This window comes from Protopterus annectens, chromosome 2.part0 (assembly GCF_019279795.1).
Source record: "Protopterus annectens isolate FY-2018-M chromosome 2.part0, PAN1.0, whole genome shotgun sequence".
NCBI classification, from domain to species: domain Eukaryota; kingdom Metazoa; phylum Chordata; order Ceratodontiformes; family Protopteridae; genus Protopterus; species Protopterus annectens.
This window is the reverse complement of record NC_056728.1, coordinates 714,812,334-714,830,170: the sequence shown is the minus strand read 5'-3', so window position 1 is coordinate 714,830,170 and position 17,837 is coordinate 714,812,334. Positions and strand designations below refer to the sequence as shown.

The 17,837-nt window shown below is 35.9% G+C and overlaps 1 protein-coding gene across 1 annotated transcript in view; it reads right to left on the bottom strand.

Moving 5' to 3' along the window:
• MUSK (muscle associated receptor tyrosine kinase) overlaps window positions 1–17,837 on the bottom strand; it is a 1,728,668-nt gene that overhangs the window by 1,092,421 nt on the left and 618,410 nt on the right. Inside the window, exon 4 of the mRNA XM_044061034.1 lies at window positions 8,142–8,269. Coding sequence (XP_043916969.1) covers window positions 8,142–8,269 — 128 coding nt within the window. The remainder of the gene's footprint in view (window positions 1–8,141; window positions 8,270–17,837) is intronic.

The following is a 17,837-nucleotide window of genomic DNA, read 5'->3' as shown; positions in this document are numbered from 1 at the left end:
ATTTATTCACTTCTGCAGAAATATATTCTACTATGATGCCATGTCTATCAGAATGTACAGCATACAAAAGAAACAGTGTGGATGAGCTTCTAGTTTCCATATACGTTTATTCAGTGTGTTGTCTCGATGGAATAATATGCATCTGCCTAAGGAGCGTGTGACAAATGATATGTGTCTACTATAGCTATTCACTGACATCTACAGTCCACATGCACCTCCTCCGAATCTCTTTTCCCCAGCACCTATATATCATGAACTATCTTTTCATTTTCATTTCTTTTTCTGCAAGCTAACAATAGCATTCATTCATTTTCAAACTGTCACCCATGATTACAACCAGTATGTACTGATCCTGCATACCACTGTATTGTTTAAAATGCATGTATCCTTTTATATCCTGCATGTGTGGTGCACCCTGTCTTGCTTGCAGCCTCTGTTAGTTTGCCTTCTTAGATTAGACTAGTAGTTCCACCCTGCACTAGCTGGCAATTGTCTATGCTGTACATGTGACATATCCTGTGCACTTTGATAACTGTATATGTGTACCTTTTGTGATGTGACACTCCTTGGATATATGGTTATATAGCCTCATTATCCTTTCTACTTGTTTTTTTTTTTTGGGGGGGGGGGTTCTCTTTTAAAATAGTATTATCTTACTTGGTAAAGCAAATAATAATGATTATTATTATGATTTGCACTACACAGCTGCAATTACAGTATATGGCTGCATGCACTTACATTGCTGAAGCATGTAGGCTCGCAATTCGTCAGGAGCTTCAACTGTTACTAAAGAGCAGGGGGATAGTGATGACATGCTACCCCCAGGTGATGGCCCACTGCTGCATAGCTCCAGTTCTCATTGTGGAATCTACCTCTAAGATGGGGCTGCAAGAAACAACAAATTGAACATTGTGGAGAATGTGATGGTGAGTGAAGCAGACTTAAAAAAAAAAAAAAAAAAAAACAAAGAAAGAAACATAGAACTTGCCATATTTTTGTATGGCAGTCATAAAACCTTGTGCATTAGAACACCAGATAAATAAAACTGAATGACCCACAAATGAAGCATTAACTTGTGCCACTGAGTTTAAACCCAAAATGCTGGCTCTTTTTTGATGAAGTATTATGCAAAAGAGAAACCAAATAATGATAAAATCTCCAGCAACTACCAGCAACACATGAAAAGACATCTACAGCTGAAAAAGACTACTTAGCTACAAATATTTTGAGATGGGAATAAAATTTACCTATAAGGTTTCAAGGAATAATTTTCTAACTCTGTCATGCAACATATATGCAAAAATACTAAACAACATTCACAACCAAATAGTGGTAGTAATAAATCTAAGGATAAAGGGAAATTCTAATAATACTAATAGTTATGGTAATAGTTGATATAAAAAAATACTTGATATAGGAAAAACTATATATCTATATATATTATTTATATATACTAAATAACATATATCGATATGCGTCTTTTTTGTATATAGAACATTTTTTATATATAGGTAAAACCATTCTAGAGTAGATTTCAGTGTGAACATTCAATATAAATAAATCAAACATTTATCAACATTCACTTTACAGCTTCTCCTATCTAAAATATGTTTATATCTAATTCATGTTAAAACCAGATGTATATAAAAATGAATAATAATTAATTAAAATAATCTCACATTCTATATTAATATATTTTCCTAAATTCATCTTTTTAGACTTTTAAGCTTTAACACACTGCTCAAACTACAGGTCTCATTTATACCTGGTAGATTATATGCATTAAGTCTAATCTGCCAGAATAGTGCCAGCAGTGTGTTAAAGCTTAAAAGTCTAAAAAGATGAATTTAGGAAAATATATAAATATAGAATGCCAGATTATTTTAATTAATTTATTAATTAATTATTATTCATTTTTATATACATCTGGTTTTAACATGAATTAGATATAAACATATTTTAGATAGGAGAAGCTGTAAAGTGAATGTTGATAAATGTTTGATTTATTTATATTGAATGTTCACACTGAAATCTACTCTAGTATGGTTTTACTTATATATAAAAAATGTTCTATATACATAAAAGACACATATCGATATATGTTATTTAGTATATATAAATAATATATATAGATATATAGTTTTTCCTATATCTACTATTTTTTATATCAACTATTACCATAACTATTAGTATTATTATTATTTCCCTTTATCCTTAGATTTATTACTACCACTATTTGGTTGTGAATGTTGTTTAGTATTTTTGCATAAGTATTTTACTATTGTCAGTGGATGGCTCTGTAATTAGAGAAGTTGGTTGCCTCTGTAAGTTAATTGATTAATCAACTAATTAACCCAGAGTGAAATGTATATATACTCACAATGTGATTACTTTTGTTGTCTGAAGAAGTTTGCTGACAGAGCAAATGAAAAGCGCTTAATCTTATTAAATCTTTTTGGTTTTTACTGGTCTGCATTGGTTTTGCTGCTACCCGACTTGTTTACTAGTTTAGTTTTGTGTTCACATTTTTTTTTGAGTATGCAACATATATGTTCATTTCTCTCCTGAACCCAAATGTTCCTGACAATTAAGAAGTCTCCAAATAAAAAAAAGGTGTGTGGCACATGTGTTTTTATCCTCCATGTATAATTTAAAATGTAATAGCAGTGGCTATCCAACGCATACTTCAGGATAGTATTTTAGTAGAAAGTTAAGCAGTTGTTGACATTTCTATAGTGCGTTATTTGCCCCATTCAGAATAAATTATAATATAAAAGCTGTATCTAAGAGTAAGGCTAAAGCTGCAGAACTGTTAAAGCACAAGGGATATATGGCATGTCATTACATAGGGAGCCCCTTGGCAAACTTTGTGGTCATGATGACAACAAAACGATGGACACTTTTTGTAAACAATACAAAATGTAAACACTATATGGAAAGGAAATATCCTGTTGTGCCTGTCAGGCAGGGTGACCTGTCATCCTATATCCATCAAGATCTGCTGCGGCTGCTGCAAGGTGTCTTCAGAGATGGAGTTGTGTCAATATCCAGGAACAAAAGCCCTAATTTACATTATGTGGCTACACACTCTTGTAGAGTGGGGTAACTCTGCTACTGTGGGTATCCCCTCTGTATATTATCACTCCACCTTTATAAGAGTGATGACTTAGTACATTTTATGAGCTCCGCCGTGGTCTTGGAGTTCCCAGACTTAGCTCAAGCACACCATGAAAGATGATCTTGCTATTTTCAGATGTAAAAGACTATGACACATATTTAAATATGCAAATGGTATGCAAATGGTAAGTATTTCAAGTGTCACTTCAAATTCCTTTAAGTGTCATGTGTAAGACATAGTCACTAGACACCCCCAACTTAACTGACGGAAGAATGCTCATGTTTCAAAGAACAGGATTGCAAAGTCAATATCACTTCTGAGACATTTCAACAAGATTTTAGAATAGGTCAGTTGTTGATACCTACTCAGAGAAGATGTTAGTACATCCAAATACTTTGTCAAACTCTGTAATTGTATACTCCAAAGAACATGCACACCAGTAGACTGCGTGACAGTCATAAGGGATGTCTTTCTTAATATACTGAAATGTTTTAACTACAGACAGATTATGCCATTTTACCTTATCTTTTTGTATTTCATTTACTTGTTATTACAATAAACCAGCTAGTCCCTGCTACTTCTTGTTCAGGACTGACCCAGAAGCACACTGTGATAAATTGACTTGCTCCCATAATGCACAATCAAGATAACCTGACATTCTTTCTTTGCTTATTTAGAGTGATTGACTGCTTCTCTTAAACTTTCATATTTAACTTTATTTTCATAAATATTTGTTACAGCAGATTCATGCAAAGAAATGAGGGGTGCCATTTTGCTCATATGTTGTACAAATATACTTTTCAAGACTGCTTAGTTTTTTTTTTTTTTGGTCCTGACTGAATATATATCTGTTATCCACCAAAACACAAAATAAAATGTTTACATATTTGCACCCTAAATTTGGGGAGATTGCTGTGTGTTGCCTATACATAGTAAATTAGTTTAGATACAGAATGTTAGAATGTCAAAGCTGTTGATGGTAAGACCTGTAGTCTCCAGAAATGTTCATGAAGGGTCCATACCTCTCAACTGTACAGATTTTCGCAGAATGTCCAGATTTTTGCCTCATATTTTTGGTCCGTTTTTCAAACAATTGTGTTTTTTTCTTGCTTATCAGTTGCACATCATTAAAGACTGAAGTTAGAAAATAATGACAGACATTTGACTTTCAGAATTCATACCCTTCAGAAAATGCATGCTAATGCAAAACCTGTTATTCTTTCAACTTTCTAAGTTTGTAGGAGCAATGTTTAAAAATTGTCCCTATTTTTGGGCCTCTGTCCCACTTTTACATATGGCTTTTGTCCAGATTTCTTGCTCTAAGAAGTTGAGAGGTATGGGTTGTGACGATTTGGGAGAGATGGGTGAAGGCTGCCAGCCTAGTCAAACAGAATTTGATATATAATTCCGGCATTTGTAAATAAATGTAAAATACAGGCACGTCTTCTTTAGTGTAAAAGAATACTGTGAAATATGGAACTGCAAAATATGTGGCAACATTGCACTCTACTGGCCCAGTCAAACATGTTGTGACCCTTTCATGTTAGAATTCGGCTCCAGTGCGTCTGGATGAAGGTTTCATGCCCATTGTTTTAAGGCTAAAGTTTATGACCAGAATTTACATGTAGAAGGTGCTTTATTGCTCTGCTTTCTGCTAGAATGTATATGTGAAATGCCTTGTATTGTTGTAAGTTTCTGAGCAGGTGTTATTTTGCTAAATAATGCAGCTTGTGGCCTGAAAATTCAGACCAGGTGTTAAGATGATGTAATATGAATACTTAGAAAAACTGTGTCAAAAATGATGTAATTTGGGATGGCCTTAGAGACGTGTTTGTTAGTAATGTTTAAATACTATTTTTCACCAGAGACTGAAAGCATTTTGATCTTGGATATCTAACTTAACACTCTGCCTAAGCTCACATGTAAGTTTTAGCACTGTGATTTCTTGTAGGAATAGTTAAAGCTAGTAAAGATTAATTAGGTATTTTTCTGTAAAATCAGACCTGTCCTACAGTATTATTTTACATTTCTGTGTGATCTCTGAACTCTTAGATATCTCTGTGGTGTAGTAGTTTTGCCTTGTGTTTTAATTATTTATTATTAAATATTTTTAAAACCTTCTACCTGTGGCTGATTTATGTAGAGATACATTATGCTTTAGAGTACATTATATATTTATAGAGTTTACTGTCTAAGCCCTTCAAATAAGCCTAGACTGAATAGTCACATTACCATTGGATAATAATATTGCACAGTAATAATTGGACACCCTTTTAAGGGCCTTTTAGTAGCTAATATTATTAGCTGGGTGGTGGCAGGGATTGCTACTGTATGGTCTGGGTAAAGGGACACAGCTGGAGAATCTGTGTCAGCCTTTCCCAGGAGTATCTGTGAAGTTGTACAAATACTTATCTCAAAGTGTGTGTGTGTCAGCTACTTGGCAGGGAAATGAAGCACTGGTTGGACAGAGAGGGTACTGGAAGTATTAGCTTGCCCAGCTAGGCTGAGATCTGGACCCTATAGCTGTGCGAGTGGAGTGTCTTACTGGGGACCTGGTGAGCAAGGGAGCAACCAGCCCCAGACTGACTGTGATCTCTGTGTGCACTTAAGGGAAATTGTACTTTACTGTGTGTATTAGTTATCCATTCCTCTCTTCTAGGAGACGACCTCCCTGGTGTTGGTGGTGAGGATTGAGGCTCCTTGATTGCTAGGCCAGGGCACGGTTGTCACAAGGGTGACACTACAGTCCAAGTAGCATGTTCCAATGTTGATAAACAGATTGCTGGCAAAATTCAAAAGTATTGAGAAATAGCTTGGTAATGTGAAGAAGTGAAAAGTATGCACACTGCTAATATGATGTCATAAAATAGTATGTTGATAAATCAGTTGGCAACTGTAAAAAATGAAATCCAGTGCAAAAACTTAAAATAATAGACCTAGAGAGACAGTTTAGAAGATACTGATTTTTCAGTATTTCTAAAGGAGATAATTATAGATGTTTCCTGAAGATCAGGAGGAACGACTGTGAAGAATTTTCATCTTATAAGGTAAACATTAGACCAGATCAGGAACTGTATGATGTGATACACAAACGGTGGCTTTGGCATGAGCCATGTAGGAGTATTTTGTTGTTCTAAAGGAAAAAGCAACTACTCATTCAAGACTCTTGCTTGACCTTTTTTTCCAGAAATATTTTAAACTAGGAGATAGAAGCAAAGGTATTGTACTAATGCTTGTCAAGATGGTATCCATTTATGCGAGTTCACAGATTGTAGATGAAGATTCTCTTTGCTGTTCTTGAACAGGTGTGTTACTTATCTGATGGTAGAGAATGGCAAACAGACTATGTTTGCCCAAACATTCCAGCAGTTGCTGAATCAGAAAAAACAACTTGAAGATGGTGTTTTTTTTCTAAAGATTTGCATTTTATGGTAATAAGCTAAGTAGCCGTTTTAACATTAGGTGGTCACTTTTCAGTGCTTTCACCAACTGCCCCCGAGTTATTTTACTTGATCTAGGCATGCAAGTGACAAGTGACTTATTTATGTATATACGTCTGCATATATTTATGTATGTATGCATGCATGCAATTTGTTAACTATGGTAACGCACTGATTCTGAAACATTAACTTCATGTATTACCTGGTGGCAAAACACAAGACAAACTCATCAGATCAATACACAGATACATGACTAGGTACATTTCTATTTGAAGATTCCGTAGCTTCTATCAGTTGGTCACTGCTCCTTATTTCATCTTACAGTATAACAACAGTATCATTTATTCACTCGTTTTCTGATACATCCCTTTACGAGTCAGGGTTGTGGGCTGTCAAAACTCATCCCAGCAAAGGGAGCAAAAATGCAAATCTTTTGCAAGCTATACATACACACACACACACACACACACACACACACACACACACACACACACACACACACACACACACACACACACACACACACACACACACACACACACACACACACACACACACACACACACACACACACAATATCTTTGTGATGTGACAAGTATCTGGAAGTCATAGCAACGCCCCTTACAGACAAAGAGACAGCATGCAGATACTACACAAAAGGCAGTCCAGCCTAAAAAAAAAAATGAATGCATTTTTCTATTTACAGTTTCTGTTTTATAAACTGGCCAGGTTTTTAAATGAATAATGCAGTGCTCTTAAATGTTTTACTCTTTGTATTAATCTTCATTAGTAGAATGGGTGTAATGTGTTCACTTCTGCCTATTCCATAATATAGTTAGCATGACTTTACACTTGAGTTAGCATCTCATCTTACATTAAAATTCCACATGAGGCCTATGGAGTCAGGCTTCTGTGATGACATGGAAATTCATGAGGTCTCTTAACCACTCTCTTTCACTGTTAATGTTTTTGTCTGTAAAATGGTTTAACAAACCCTCTCATACAACATTTTTTGCCATAGTCTGTCAAAGGTGGATTGCAAGCAGTTCATAAGCCTAGTAGCCTTTATAAATACTTGAGGTCTGTCCTTGAGTGATCTTTGGCATTGTTTACATATGTCTAACTCCAACACAGCAAGCAGCATACAGCCTTGAAGTTTACTGCTCTGCACTCATTGCGCTTCTGAGAATGACTAAGGCCTATCACTGGTACAAGACATTGCTACACATATGCTGTGCTAAGGTTTAAAAACAACTGTAATTATTTTCTTACACCTCTTCTGTATTCAATCATTCTGTGATATACCTATTGTATGATAGATGATATTGCAATATACTTGTCAATGTATCAAACTATTCTATACTTCTTACATTTGTGTATATCAGATTAATTTTAGTTAATTACGCATGCTTTAATGTTTTGCATTATTGTCCATTTATCTAATACCACAGACCTCTCATATAAAGGGCCTGTGTCTATGCTGTTAGTTGATAGTAACAAGTCAAACTGTCAAAATGAAAAACATAAACATTTATACCATCAGAAATGGCTATGCAGTTAAATGATGAAAACAAAATACTTACCACTACTGTAACGCCATCTTTCAACCATGAAACAGAGGGCTTTGGATTCCCCATTACACTGCAGGGCAAAACAACTTTTGCACCTAGTAATGCTGTGACATCAGTAGGGGAACGGGTCATTTTGGGTTCTGGAAAAAAAATAAAATTCACAATCTAAGAAACGTGCCAGCATTTACTACTGTATACAGAACAGTTTGCTTTATGAAAAATATTCAAAGCCAATATAGTTTAAAGATAAATAAAATCTATTAGACCTGTATCTTAACAATCTAGATGTGATTTACATATTTCCCATTAATATATTATTACACAGTGTGATTCATTAAACTGGATTAAGGCACAGAGGTCAAATCTGAAAGCAGGAATATGTGGCTAAGAAGACTTCTATTGACAAATGACTAATAAAATACTGTTTTGGGGCCTATTATTTCAAACAGTAAAATTAAACAATACTGTCTGAAGAAGGACTCAGAAAATTATTTTATAGAAAGACACACAAGTATGCAAGAATATCACAGTTAATAAATAGTTAGAGACTTGAAAGGTAGACACAGGAAGCGACACATTCAGTCAGTGTTTGACTGATTTTTTTTAAAAGGTATATTGAAAACGGATCATTCTGCCCTCAGAATGTAATGCTGCCCACTTCTACTCAGTTCCTATGATTTAGCCAGCAAGCAGCTGTACTTTCATTACTTCTCGACAAACATTATATCCAGGGAAGGGTCAATGGGTCAATGGGTCAAAGAAGCCTGCTTATAACTATTTTTTTCTTTCCTTTAGGCCTAAAGCCATGCTAAATTGTTTTCTTACACTAAACACAGTGTTGTGGTCATAACCCTGGAAAGGCCAAATGTTATCAGAGAACTACATATACCTGTTGACTGCATCACTCAAGTGACAACAGGTGGATAACAAGTACTGGTTCTTATTAATCTCTGAAAGTTTTTATTTTATGTAGTGCCATATAAATCTTGTCAAACAAAGTAAAAATGCAATCCAATAAAATTACAGCTCCTCACACTGGCTTCAACAAATAATCAGTAATATGCTGAAAACATAGAATGCAGCCTTACAATGGATTAATGAAACCAATTATGCCTCCTCCCTATCATCTTCTTCAATTATATCACAGGAAGATTAAGGTATGACACCAATATTCTTTTAACCATGTTTCATATGGTAGAACACAGACAGATATAAATACATGACAATCAGTATGCCGATGTACAATAATAAAGGAAATTTTCTTGTTCCAAACTACATGAAACAGAACTTTTTTCTTCTGTCCTTATCTTTTGTACCTTCTCCTTAGTCCTCATTGTTTCTAGTTAATAGCACCTCTGGAAGAAGCAATGAGTCAGCAACTAAAGTCTCAGATGCAACATTCTCAGCAGGAGGCCATCATGCATATCCATCAGGGTAATTCCAGGGATCATTGGCTTAGCTTCTCTATAAGCAGATGTTACAGTATAATGGCATCACACACAACTAACAACATACACAAACTTTAATATGCACATGCCCTCCCATAGATCTCTGCCTGTATCTTAGACGTAAGCCTGCAAACTATGTCTGGCCTACTGTTGGTGAGGGGATAATGCTGGAATCCCTTGATCACAGGCACTCTACCTGTCATATTAGAGCAGGCCATTAGCTAATTATTTCAATGGCTCCTCATTCCTTGAGATCACTGTTAGAGCCTAAATCACCTATGAAATAAAATCACAGATCCAGTCTAGATCACTTTCAACAAAGAACCATTGATACTTCCTAGATCATCTGCAGCAAATAATCACTGATCCAGCCTAGATCACCTGCAGCACATAATCACTGATCCATCCTAGATCACCTGCAGCACATAATCACTGATCCAGCCTAGATCACCTGCAGCACATAATCACTGATCCAGCCTAGATCACCTGCAGCACATAATCACTGATCCAGCCTAGATCACCTGCAGCACATAATCACTGATCCAGCCTAGATCACCTGCAGCACATAATCACTGATCCAGCCTAGATCACCTGCAGCACATAATCACTGATCCAGCCTAGATCACCTGCAGCACATAATCACTGATCCAGCCTAGATCACCTGCAGCACATAATCACTGATCCAGCCTAGATCACCTGCAGCACATAATCACTGATCCATCCTAGATCACCTGCAGCACATAATCACTGATCCAGCCTAGATCACCTGCAGCACATAATCACTGATCCAGCCTAGATCACCTGCAGCACATAATCACTGATCCAGCCTAGATCACCTGCAGCACATAATCACTGATCCAGCCTAGATCACCTGCAGCACATAATCACTGATCCAGCCTAGATCACCTGCAGCACATAATCACTGATCCAGCCTAGATCACCTGCAGCACATAATCACTGATCCAGCCTAGATCACCTGCAGCACATAATCACTGATCCAGCCTAGATCACCTGCAGCACATAATCACTGATCCATCCTAGATCACCTGCAGCACATAATCACTGATCCAGCCTAGACAACCTGCAGCACATAATCACTGATCCAGCCTAGATCACCTGCAGCACATAATGACTAATCCTTTCGAGATCACCTGTAGCATTTACCAAATGAGGGCCCTATTGTAGTGGCCTGCTCAGCATTTACAACATGCTCAGAGCAATAGCTGTATACCTTTATTAAGTCCCATTTTATGAAGACTTTGGAGTTGCAGATAAAAAATCTAACGTCTGTTTTAAACAATTTTATATCAAGACAGTATTGCTCACAAAATGCTTCCTCTTTATGACATGTAATATACAAAACTCTCATTAACTTTGAAAAAGAAACTTGAGAACCATAGGAACCTGGTAAGAGACTGACAGTACTTACCTGGAATGTAAAGTATCATAAGATGCATGCTGAAAATGGCATGTATCCAAATGCTAACATCCTGATAGTAACAAATGCCGAATGTAAGCTGTCTGCATAAAGTTAGAGTTATGGATAGGTTAGTGTTAGACTTAGGGTTAGGGTCAGGGATAGGAGTAATGTTAGGTTAGAGTTAGGGGTAGCAGAAATGACTAAGGGTGGTGCAAGAGGGCTTCACCCCTCACATTACCCTTACTCATGTGTGCTAACCATAACTTCAACCTTAATCATAATGCTAGCCATGACGCTATCCCTAACACTACCACTAAACAAGATGCAACAGCAAGAAAAAAAGTAAAGCAAAGCAAGTGTCAGTAAGAATATTGATGCAATGAAGATGCAAGATATTGATATACTGATAAGGCATGTTGATGTATTCATGCAATCTGATGTCTAATTGCACAATCTTTCAATTAAGAAATAAAAGTGTGTTGGAATGTTGAAACATCTTGAAAATAAATGTTTCAGTATTTCTAGAGAATGCGTATGTGAATGTGTGAGTTTGTGTGTGTGTGTGTGTGTGTGTGTGTGTGTGTGTGTGTGTGTGTGTGTGTGTGTGTGTGTGTGTGAGAGTGCATGTGTGTGAGTGTGTGTGTGTGTGTGTGTGTGTCTATATGTGCATGAATACTATGGTTAGGGTTAGACTTAGGTTATGGTTGAGGCAAGTGTAATGTGAATGCAACTCATTTAGTGTTAGGGTTAGGGTTGCAGTTAGGGTTAGTGTGAATCAGAGAAGTTAGTTGCCATTATGTGTGTCAGCATTCAATGGACTGATGCAAATGAAGACTTAATGAGATTCAGATGGCAAATGGCATAGATTTTCTTATTCCAATGACTCCTCTTCCCACCTGATTGCTTCTCACAGTTGTTTCTTGATGTGGTTCAGCACCATGCACAGAGATGTTATAAAAGTTAAAATCTTAGCATTTGGCAAAGATGCTTCTTGTTGCTGCCAGCCTAGCTATTTCTTGGTGTGAGCTGTTTGTCTTAGCCAAGCCAAAACTGCTTGTGCACAGAGGAACTCACTTGCCAAGAATGCATAGATACAGACAAAGAATAACTCATTATAACTTTGATAATCAAGATACTCTTGACAGATTAAGAGCAGATATTGTAAGTGATTTATGTTTGCATGACCTATAGATGGGAACTGGGGGAATGCATGGCCTCCCTATACCTGTGGATACTTGGGCATTTATATCCCTCATTATACTTGCCATGAGTGCCTTAACATAACTCTTGGTAGGTGGGGATCAGTATATTTATCTGCCAGTGTGACCTTGGGACCGATCCTGTACCATGAGTGTTTTCTATGGGATTGCAGGTTTCCCTGAGTATCTTGGTGTAATAGATTGTACTCATGTTGTCATTAGGGTTGCATCAGGACCACGGAGCGAGTGGTACCAAATTAGGAAAAGGTATCATTCCATCAACTGGCAGGGGTAACGTATGACGTATGAGGATATATTACCTATGTCTCTGCCCAGCATCTTGGCAGTGCCCATAATTCTAATATCTGGCTCACAAGCTCACTTTACTGCCTTTTCCTTCATGGTAGGATGCCTAATACTCATCTTGTTGGTAAGTGGAAATTTTTAGCATAACTATTTATTTAGTAATACTTTGGAAAATAAATTGTTTAGTAGTAAACCGCCCTTGCCTTGTTACACTTCTCCTCTCCTATTTTTCTTGTGTCTTCCAGGTGATGCAAGCTACCCAGCTGACCAGTGGCTGATAATACTTGTACATAACTCTACAGGAACTGTCAAAGAAAGGTGCAACATGGATTGTCATCAAGTGGCTGCTTTTTGAAAGCCTGTTTCCCTTGCCTGGATGAGTCTGGGAGTGTCCTTCAACACGAACCTGCTGCTGCGTGTTGTATTCTGCACATGATCAGGATTTGGTCTGCTGGGGAATTGCCCTGTGATGGCAGTACAGCTCCCAGTATAGGTCCTTCTATTACCCAACAATTGTGTTGGTGTGCAGCTGACAGCAGTAGTAAGGGAGTACACAGTATATAGCTATGCAGGAAAAAAGGTGGCATCAGGTCTACAACTACCTAGCCATGACATTCAGGTTGGTGTTACCTTTATTATAAAAAAAAAAAAAACCAAACACATAGAGTACAAATGGATGCATAAAGTGCTATGTGTGGATTATGCTGTATATGTGGTATAAGGCCTTACTGTTACTGTACGCCAGTATCTTTCTTTTTTATTTTATTTTTTATCTATAGTTACTTATATGGTTTATATATCTGTTTTGTTCATTGACAGCATATAGTGAGAGTCATGTCTGACTGTTCATTGAGATCTGTGCACTGATTAGCGTTGACAGGATGGAAAATGTGGAATGTGTCATTTTTGTATTGTATTTCTACATGTGCTTCATTTGGAGACTGCAGTGAAATATTAAGGTACTGCTTCTGCTAGAATGTTCATTTCTTGATAATTGCTCTTGGAGGACCTGACTGTGTAACTTGAAGAAGTACATTTTTTCACCATGCATTGTTGTTATATTCCACCTTGCAATTTACATGAGGTGCTCTTTTCTACCAAACAGGAAAACTGTATTATAATATTTTGATGGTGTGTTGTAATGTTTTTTTTCTGATAAATAAGAAACATTTTTTCCCATCTATTAAGGTACTGCACATCAGATTTATTCAGTCTGTTAGAGACACCAAGCAGAAGCAGTAACAATCATCATATGTGCAGTGCGGAGGGTTAGGGGGCAACACTGCTTGTTTTGCTGACACGATTTTTTGTTACTCCTGTTATCCATCATCTATCCTGTGTGTTCGGCACTTAATATTGATCTGCATTGCAGGCTGCTAATCAGAGGAGTCAGACCTGTGGAAGCCAGCACAGATTGACATCTGGCAGGAGTTGGAGGACTCCATTTAGTTAGATTTACTTCTTAGAAATCACATGTGAATGCCCTTCATTAAGGTAAAATTGAATTAGAATCAGAATCCTGGGTCTTTAATAAACCTCTTCCCTTGTTACATGACAAAGGTGTTTGGATATTAGACCTCCCTGTCCAACTACATTTAGTCAGTGCAGTATTGTAGCAGATAAGGCAGCGATGTTAATACTGCAATTATTTTTTTTTAATTCTGCTTTAATTCTGGAAGTATCTATTAGTAAAAATGTACCAAAGTCAAGGGGATAAAAAGACCACAAAAACAGAAGTTTATATGACATGGCATTACCCATACCAACAGTTCAAAAAATAGATGTGAGAAAAAAAAAAGATATAGTAGTCCAAGAAAAAAAAAAGACACACATAGAATTAATAATTTAAATTGCTACTCAAAGCAATTTTAGTGTCTTACATATTGAGAGACACAAAGTCATAAAATACCAGGATTTGCATTCAGAAATGAGAGCAATAAATAAGAAAGGTACACAGACAGTCCCCATACTAGTAAGAGCAACAGGACTAATAAAAACTAATTTACAATTGTACTTAAATATGTTACCCATGTACTTTACCCCACATAAATTAAAAGTCATACTTAAATATGTTACCAACAAGTGTCATCCTGTGTGAACAGAAGAAGAAGAAGACGGTTCTGAGTACATTGTGGGTTCCAAGAAGGGCAGTCTTAGCTAGCATCAAAGACTGAAACAATGCTAATTTCATAAATTTTAATTGTATCCTGACTTAGTTATTAGGTCCATTCCCATCAAGGAATATCACTGCATCCTCCAACTGGGATATTTACGTGAAGTCATACAGCCATAACAATGTTGTTTTTCAAGATGCTGTTCATATATCTAAAGGACTGGAAAGATTAATAGGAGAACAGTATATGCAAATAAATCCTGGTGCTACGCAAGAGATACATACTTCAAGCACAGGGTTAGCAGTGATCAGGGATAAAACTGAGGTCTAAAATGATGAAACAGCCAGTTGTACAAACAATTTAGACTTGAAAGTTGAAAAGTCCTAAACCCAATAAAATACAAACATAAAACTGTGTAACTAAAGCAAAATCATACAAAGCATAACAAATAATATCTTTGCATTGAGAGGGCTGTGCCCCTCCTACATTCCTTCATATTGGGTTTTAGTCTATATTCTCCATTTCAAAATATACTCTTATACTCATATAAGTTCACAGCAAAGGGAAAATTAAGAAAAAAATATATTTTCCCTTCAATCTAAGTATGCAATCCATACCTTTCAACTGTCCTGATTTTCACAGAATGTCCACATTTTTGTCTCATTTTTTTGTCTCTTTCTCATAAAATGTGTGATTTTCTGGCAAATCAGTGGAAAGATCTAAGGTCTGAAGTCACTAAATAAGGACATAGATTTGAGTTCACACTTCATATCCTTCTGAAAAAATGTATGATAACACAAACCCTGTTATTCTAGCAACTTTTGAAGTTTATAACCGCAACTTTTGAAAATATGTCCCTATTTTTGGGCCTTTGTCCCCCATCATGTCAGGCTTTTGTCCAGATTGTTGCACTAAGAGGTTGAGAGGTATGATGCAACCACAGAGAGACTATATTAATAGACATGTGTCAGAAGGCAACAGGTGATATCCTGAAGCATTAGTAATACAGGACTTTACTTACATGTGCATAACACTCCAATGATGATAAAATGATTTGTGACAAACATGTTTTTTCATGGAAATGAGCAGGAATTGAAGCAAATACAATGGTTAGGTGTCATAAAGAATCCAGTACAGAATAAGCGGTTGGAATAGTTGCAATTGTAAATCAACGCAATATTTATATTTGCATTGATACACAAGGTCTAAGTGCTCAAAACAGACAAATTGTTCATTGCTAACAACTGATTTGTTGGTCTAAGTTTTTTTCAGAAACAATTGCTAACCAGGGATTCTGAAAAATACCATCACATGAAGGAATGTCTAAACTGTGTAAACTTAAAATGTCATTAGGAAAGTACAAATAACTTAGCTGTCTTGTTGGTATTTCATCGGCACCATAGGTGATTCAAATAGCTGATGCAGATGTAACTGAATGCTTAGAAGGAATTATAGACATAATATATGTTCAACTAATGTAAAGGAAGAGACAAGAGGAGTATGGAAAACAAATGACATAGCTGTTAAACAGAGTATTATATAATTTCAACTTAAATAAGAATACATTTAACATAAAATAGCACATCTGAAATGCATGAATTATATTCTAGCATGAGTGATTGAAGCCTGATATAGAAAAAAAGAGAAGAGGGAAATATCAAAGCCAGAAAATAAACAAGCATTACAGAAGTTTCTAGGAATGATGTAGAATCTTGCTTGTACCTAATATATGAGAGTTATATAAGAAAACTAATAAAAGAAAATGCAGCATGGGAAATGAGTCAAGGACAAGAAAACAGTTTTGAAATTCTTAAGAGCCTAATTGAAAACACAAGCATTAAAATGTCATGATATGAACAAATCAGTAAATTTTCAATGAAGCAAAGTCAGCATGATACTGTGGCTATAATCCTAGAAAAGAATAGACCATCTGTCTGTGGGTCAACTGCATTTATAGATCTACACTATAGAAATGCTCAGGTAGAACAAAGAAGTTTTAGTAAAAGTATATTGATATGAGAAATTCTACAAACATGTCTGTGATCAAAACTTGCACAGCATATTTTTAGTTTTATGAATAAGCTACCTCCATGATTGCAGAGGAAGTTAATACATCTACAGAAATATGGTTTTGGAAGTGAAATATAGACCAGGCATGGAACTACACATAGGAGAGACATTTTGTATAACTTATTTACCAGATAAGCAGGAATAATGGTTAAATGAAGAGTAGCAATGATGTGGGTAATTTAACAATTATCAATGAAAAAGAAAAATATAGATGTCTATCAATTTACTAACTCTGATATACAAAACCAGTTACTGATCGGAAGTTAAAATGGAAGGGGACATTGTGAAACATCTTCTTCTTTTCTCAGTGAAGAAACACATTGTTTTTAATGCTTAATATGCATAACTGACAAAGCAACAGCTTTCAATCTCCTGAGAAGATGAATGCTTCTGAAGATACATAAATCACAACTCAGAATATTAAAGTACAAAAAAAGAGTAAGAAGTGCAATGTAGCCTGGAATGCTGACTAATATACAACACGTAGTACACAAATGTTTCATATACAGCTCATTATCATAACAACTGAAAGAGGGACGTGATAAGGTACCCAGTTAAAAGATCTAGTTTAGGAAAGATGCATACATCTTATTTAAGGAAGTTGTTAATTTTCTATGTTTTACTTATTATTCCAACTTCTACAAAGTGATCAAACAGACAGAATAAGTGTAAGTGCCCTTATTACATTGAAATATTTATGGTATTTATGGGGATATCTGATTTTGTCACAATCAATAATGGTTTACAATATAAATGGTGATAAATCTGAGGCACTGAATATGACTAGAGTCTAACCTATTGCCATTTTAGTATACAACTGGTGAGAGCAATGTGTGCAGTAATGAAGCTTTAGAGAAAGAACAGCAGTCAGTTATGACTACCATCTTGAAATGATAGAATATATGATTATTCATTGTCAAAAACTCTAGTTCTTACTAATGCAATTGTTCAATGGCAGAATGTTTAAACAATCCATTCTATCTGCATTACAGATGTCTGAAAATCAATTCAAATTAAAAAAATGCTTGAAAAAACGACAACAACAAAGATAGAAATATTGTTATTGCTAAAATTCAGGAACACAACCAGATCTGATAGAGATGGAGCAGCAATCAAATATCATTGAAAAGTTTACAGCCTGGAGCTGAAGT